Here is a 6985-nt window from a genome sequence, read left to right as displayed (position 1 = left end):
CCCCACCCTCCGCCTCGCCGTGATTGGCTGCGATGGGAACAAGGGCCGACGAAGCGCTCAGTGATTGGTGGTTGCGGTAGCTGTTTTGGCGCGTGGTGGGCGTCGCGAGGTTGTCCTTCGTGCTGAGAAGAGTTGTTGCTGGGCCCGGCGGTCTCGGTATGTCCCTGCTTCAGTCTCCTCAGTGGCCCCCTTGAGGCAGCGGCGGTGGTGTTATGGTTGGCGAGAGCACGTCTCCTCTCAAGTAGGGGAAAAAAAATAAAAATAAAACCCCAACCAACCAGCAGGCCGTAAGGAAAGGAATTGGGGTCTATATACGTGGTGGATTGCAAACAAGGTATGAGCCTACAGTATTGAGGTACTGCAGAAAAGAGAAATAATCATATCGAGGATGTATGATTAGGAAGGAGGCTTGAAGACCAGTAGTGGTGTCTTCTGCTGTGGCTGGTAGTGGTAAGGTTGGAGGTGGACTAGGATATCTAGTGGAGTAGCTGGATGGTGCAAAACAGGCCAGTGTTCTGTTGCAATTAACAGGTGTGCTTTTCAAGAAAAACACACGTGTATGTTTTCTATGAGTCTTGAGTCTTTTTCATTTTACTGTTTGCCAAGTGATGTAAGTAACCTGTAGTGTGCTCAAGTGATGAAATTTGTATGTTGTAGAGAATTTGTGACTTGTTTTGTTTTTAAAGTTGGACACCATCATGAGTAGAAAGAAGGAGTTCCCGTTGGCAGAGAACAGTAATGAAAAGCTTAATAGAAAAAAAATGGAAGCTATACGGTATGTGAGTTTTTAAATTAGTGGCTTTAATATTTTTAAATTCTGACAGTATAATTAGCAAGAAATAGTATTGAGGAAATGTAGAAAATAATGTTTGCATTCTGCAGTGTTGTGAGTCCATTTTTATGTGTTATGTGTGTCTGTAAAGCATGCTGCTTGTGGAAAGTTTTAGTATTTGGAGTAGCTTCAGGGAAAACATTTTAAATGCATTTTGGGATCTTGTCAGATACTGAGTTATTAGGATACCAATATCCTGTATTGATCTGTATGTATATTTTACAAGTAAATAAATAACTTGATCTATTTAGTATATTTTTAATTACAGAATGAATGTGATGAAAATTGACTATATAACAGTTTATTAATGCTATTTCTAGTTACCTTGAATGCTGGTTCTGCTTACCTAAAAGCTCTAATACTATCTTTATGGATGATGAATTCAGTATAGAGGCAAATTTCTTCTCCAGTTAAAAGAGGGTAACAACATCTTTGTGTGTGTGGTGTGTTTCGTTAACTGCATCTTCTTCTACATACTGTCATTTGGTAAAAAGTGGGCAAGATTAGTTCTAAGAGAGCTGGAAATCAGAATTTGTGTTTGGTTGATATCTCTAATGATCTTAAACTTTCACTTCTACCTCTGAAGGCAATGTCTTAAGATACTAGAAGAGGATTTTACAGAACCAAATCAGAGAAAGAGTGATTTGTGTCATGTATCAAAAGCTATGAGCATGAAAGGTAAGGCTTTTAGATCTTGACTTTTATTTCCAGCAATTTTGTGGTGTGCAGTATTCACTGTTAATTTATATTTTCTAGGGTCTGTTAATGACAATAGATGGGGTGACAGGTTTGATTAACGCATTGTTTATTTACTACATTTCCAGTACTTAGCAAGAACAACCAATACTTTTCTCTTCCCCTCCTGCTGTTTTTCTTGACAAAGCTACTGAAAAGTTTGTTTTAAAAGAAACCTCATTTTTAATAGGATTTTCTGCCTGAGTATCTTTTTTCCAAGAGTTGTAAAATTGTGTTGAATACATAGTATTTATGGATGCTTTATGAAACAGGGTTTTTTCCTATGCTTGTAGGTACACATTTTGAATTTGTGTTTTCTTTTGCCTTTTTACCTTCTCTTTCATGTGTTTATCCTGTCCTGAATATAACAGCAATGTAATATAGCTAATCATGCAGATAATACCCTAATCATTAAATGCAAGTAAGTTTTTGTCATTCCAAGATAACTTCCATAGCTATTGACTTCTATTCCTAGCTTTCAAATTCTGTCATTATAAAACTCAATGTCCAGATTCCTGTTGACTTGATGAATACTATATAGAAGACTACTCCAGTGATCATATATTCCTGTTTGTCTCATTGATTAATTAAGATGCCCTCCAGTTAACATTCGCAGTCAAGTGTTTCCTTTGCTTGCTTTTACAGCATTGCATGATGATGTGAAGGATGAAGACACTGATTTATTTGGTTTCTCTTCTACAGAAGTAAGTTCATCTAAAGGTCTGTTCAGTAGTCACTGTGGTGGTCTGAAATAGTAATATTACAGAATCTTATGCATTTTCTTAGCACTTCATAACCACTTCCTCCCCAGCAAGACTTTGCTAGCATTTCTCATTATGCAGCACAGCTATGTAGTGTGCATCTGATGTCCAAAGTCTGGTTTTAGGAAAGCTTAATTTACAGTTCTCATTAGTGCCTCATGTTGCCAACTCTGTTCTACCTTCTCATCTGCACATAATGTGCAAGAAAGCAACTGGTGCATATATATGTTTTTAAAAAAAAGAAAACAACCCAAACCTCTTTCCCTGTCAGCTCCCAAATAGAAGGACTTAAAAGATTATTATTTTTTTTAAATTTCCCTTTGCATGGTAGTGTATAACTTATGAATATGTTTCTGTTTCTGCATTTAAAAAATGCTCTGCTTGTCAATCTTTTCTGTGTTACAACAAGCTGATGTCATTTGTCCAAAATATAGAGTTCTGCAAAGCAAACGTTAAGCTTTTTTATGTTCAATTTATGCAAAAGATAGGGTGTGGCCATTCTGTTTTTTCTGTTATGAAATTCAGATTTAGCATTTATTGCAAATAAGTCTTTGGAATTAAGCCTCATCATTAAACTTTATTGAAAAAATAAGTTGTGATTGGGTTCACTAATGCTCTGTGTTAGAAGTTTTGCATAATACTGGGAAAATACTAAAAGCAAACAGGAAATCAGCATTCCTTTTACTAGGAATGCTTTTCATTTACCACAAAGTTACGCTGATGGCTACAGAGCTTTGTCTTGGAAGTTGTTTTCTTATACCTCTCCTTGCTAATTCAACGGCACTTGCTTTGAAACTTGGTTTCATTGAAACAAGGGGGGGTTGTACTGAAGGTGAAAACAGGCTTATAGAACGTTTTTTACTGGGACTTGGATTTAACCCTGTATTTGAACTTGCTTTACTCTTTCCGTCTGAATTTAGACCCAAACTGATTTTGAGCTTGGGCTGTGCAGTGGCAACTCAGAAAAGCTAGCAAGGTAAACCTTTATTAACTCAACTGTTTTGTATGGGTTTAGATGCCATAATAGGGGAGGACTTGACTGAGCAAGCATTTCCAGGTGTTTTTCTTGGGATGATATTTTTTTTTAATGTGTTCTTTAAACTTTACTAATGTGTTCTTAGTATGGGTGTCTAGTACTGTGGGAACACAACTTGCTTGATGTTTGAGTACAAATAACGTTTCACTGAAATACAAGAGTTCAGAGGGAGAGTAGAGACCTACTGAAATGCTAGGCTGTGGTAGGAAGGACTGTACATATCATCATATCCTTCCCCCCACTGTCCTGCTACTCCCATTACACCTTCTGCTTAGATAACCAGTCACAGCTATAAAGATAGATGCCAGCAATGTTCTGTGGTATTGTCATATCTAAATTACATGAACTTGCTTATTTATCTAGCCTGTGTGAACTTGAAGGAAGGCTGAAAGCACTGCCGTTGCTGTGGAGATTCACGTTGATACAAATGAGAATAGGCCCAGATAATTCTTACAGGTGTTTTATATAAGGAATCTGTTCCTGTAAGGGAGATACACCAATCTAAGAAGATAAGTTTCCTGTATGTAACATGCATCGCTAACTTTTCCCAAAGTAAAATAGAAACTCAGGATTTCACGTATGGCTGTCAGTCTGTGCAGCAATGTTCTCCAAGTCCATCAGAAACAGCAAACTGAGCACAGGAAGAACGCCACAGTGCTTCCTTCCTGTAGTTAGGCTGGTGTATGCAGACTGTTTCTGTGAGAATCTTTAACAGCTGTTTAGATCCACGTGTACTTTGCAGAAGAGCAGGGATGGGTGACCATACAACAGAATTTAAGAGCCTTCTTAACACGTTGTCAATAGATGGTTTTAGTATAATCTGTCCTGTATTCTAAAGATTTTAATAGCCTAATCAATATCTGATGGGATATCTAAAAGAAAATATTTGGGCAACAAATGAAAAATGAATCCTGGAATGTTAATAGTCATGCATGCATTTTACTCTCATTGAGGGTAAGAATCACTACCACCTACTAAGGTTTTGTTCAGCCTTGCCAAAATTGTCAGATGAAAAATAATTACTAAAGATTAATTTTAAGATGATGCTAGTAGAAAGGAAACTTTATCTGTGCTATATCACAGTCTGATTTCTCCTGTCTTAAAAATAGGTGTGTGTGTATGTATTTAATGACAGAGTTTGAAATACTCAAATTGTGTCTAAAGTACTTGTGGAAGTTTGATATTTTATTTAAAATGTATAGGTGTTTTCCTTAAAGGTTTGTTTTACAGGCCCTTCAATCACATTATTGAAGATAAAAATGTTCAGCACCTAGTTTCTTCAAATGGTGGGCTGAGGGATAAACCAGCTCGAGCTCCATCAGCAGACATGGTGTGTTAATACGGAATTTCCTTATACTTTCACTCATTTTTTGTATGTGCATAGCTAATATTGCACTTCTTAAAATAGAAAAAATTGTAGCTTTAATAGTTATGTGCTATTATTCCATGTTGTCCTAGATTTGATGTGCAGCTACAGTGTTAATAAAATAACTTGACAAAAAGAATGCAGCTCAAACCCAACCAGATCGTAGCTGAGGAGGGCTGGTCTATTCAGCTGGCTGTGAAACTATGTATTTTGAATTTAGCTTTTCCTAAAAAAAAAAACCACTGAGGCTTCACAGTATTTGGGTTTGGGGCTGTTTTATTTCTTTTTAAATTCAAGACAGCTGCAAGGCTCATGCAACACATCCTTAAAGTAGTCATTCAGGGCAATAAGGTTGTTGGACAAATGGATCTCTCCTGAAACATTCTATTAAGTTTTCTAACCTGATCTTTCTGAATGCGGTTTGTGAAATTTTAGGCAAGGTGAACTGATGTTGCAGATATTTTAAAATGACAGAATAAAATGGAAATGAATGATATATCCTCTGCCAGTCCTGTTTTCTTCTATGGAGATTGTCCTGTACAGTTACTTTGAAAGAATCATAACTTGCAAATGTCTGTCTTGGCTCCTTAGGAAGTTTTGTTATAGTGCCCATTAAAGTTTGAAATTAGTTTTCTTTTCTGAACACTTTTTTGAAAAGTCTATCTGAGGTAATCATGCTGTCTTAAACTCCACTATATTACTGTTGACAAAATATTAAAGGAAATAGCCCGAGGTTATCTTTGAAGCATCTTGAGTTTGAGGTCTTAAATAATATTTTGATGGTAGTCACCTCTTCTGTTGACAGAATATTTTCTTTTTTTGAAGAAAGTCGTTGTGAATGAGCTTATGAGAAAACCCACATTTATTGACATCCTAGTCTAACTGCTACTTGCTTTTCTTTCTTTAAGTGTTTTTCAGACTCCTTTATTTTGTGTTTGATGATTACTAGATCTTTGGCAGTATCATTTCTTACGTCACTGAATGAGTATATCCATGTCTTTTGAGTTTTGGAAGTATTTTTTTATTACTGCATCATTGATCATAATGAGAACCACAAAGTAAAGGGGGAGCAATGTAATTCCATGACATCTTTACCTATTATGTCTCCTTGCATCTGCTCAAAATAGAGTGGGAATAGTTGTCATAGGGAAGTATTCCTAACACAGTTAACATCCAAGTCATAATAGCAGGAGGGTTTTCTTCCCTTTTTCTGCTCCTAGGAAGAAGACATAATTAGTCTGAGATGTTCAGATACATTAATTGAAAAGTTGTTCTAGAGATGAAGGTGACAACAAATATCTTTAATAAACTCCATAATGATGTGTGTGACTGACAGATCCCTTCCACATTGTGGGCAGCACTTCCTTTCACTTATACCAGCATCTGGTCAGAGGCAGAACTATTCCAGGTTTTTGAACTGTAAACTTTCATTTCTCTCTAGTTTGTGTGTGTTCTCGTTAACACTAGTGAGGAACCCTTTAGAAGTTGGAGATGTTTGCATGTTAGTTAAGTTACCTTTTGGCAAAGTGAACTGGTTGCTTAATAGTGACAGACTTACACAGCACCATCCCTGACTTCTTGGGGCATCCCCAGCTGAAGATGTTTTCATTTTGCTTTTAGCAAAATACCAGTACACTTAACTAGCTTTAGTAGTGTCAGTGATCTTAAAGGAGTAGCTGCTGCCTGAGCATTCACACATCATTCATGGTGTCGCACACACGCACTTATTCTTGGGCACGCTTCCTCCGTCTTCAGGCTTGACCCTAGGTTTCCCACAGCAGAATCACAGGTGTCAGATTTTATAAAATAATTAATTCAATTGAAAGGTGCAGCAGCAGGATCAGCCTGGGCTGGGTGCTTCCAAAGAAGGGGACCCGGAACAAAGAAATCCTGGGGCAATTACACCTTTGGGTCCCATACACCCGCCCCTCGTGTGCCCTTCATGCACTGTCCACGCGTCCTTTAGTCCAATGGTGATATTTGGTCTGGGGTCTTCTAAGATCTAATTGGATTCTTCTTCTGTGTCCAGGCAGGCAGGGTCTTACCTTGTTGACTTGCAGTTTCCGCAGTTTTCCCCAAAGGTTGGAGCATCCTTATCTTCTGGTTTAGGCTCCTTGTGCACCTGCCCTTGCTGGTGCAACATGGAGAACCTAAGAGTCCCAGACTTGGGGAAGAACACTACCAAGACATTAATGTGATATCAAAATACTTTCCCATGCTAAAAGACTAAACACAGCACTGTACTAGCCATTAGG

General features: G+C 37.6%; 1 protein-coding gene across 1 annotated transcript in view; it reads left to right on the top strand.

Annotated features, from left to right (window-relative positions):
• Positions 1 to 300: 300 nt before the first annotated feature.
• RNF17 (ring finger protein 17) overlaps positions 301 to 6985 on the top strand; it is a 55006-nt gene continuing 48321 nt past the window's right edge. Inside the window, exons 1-6 of the mRNA XM_054824959.1 lie at positions 301 to 334; positions 687 to 775; positions 1419 to 1510; positions 2213 to 2271; positions 3249 to 3304; positions 4595 to 4694. Of these exons, the coding sequence (XP_054680934.1) occupies positions 699 to 775; positions 1419 to 1510; positions 2213 to 2271; positions 3249 to 3304; positions 4595 to 4694 (384 nt within the window). The 5' untranslated portion in view covers positions 301 to 334; positions 687 to 698. The remainder of the gene's footprint in view (positions 335 to 686; positions 776 to 1418; positions 1511 to 2212; positions 2272 to 3248; positions 3305 to 4594; positions 4695 to 6985) is intronic.

This window comes from Grus americana, chromosome 1 (genome assembly GCF_028858705.1).
Source record: "Grus americana isolate bGruAme1 chromosome 1, bGruAme1.mat, whole genome shotgun sequence".
Classification (NCBI taxonomy): Eukaryota; Metazoa; Chordata; class Aves; order Gruiformes; family Gruidae; genus Grus; species Grus americana.
Note: the sequence above shows the minus strand (reverse complement) of the source record. Positions and strands in the feature narration are given on the sequence as shown.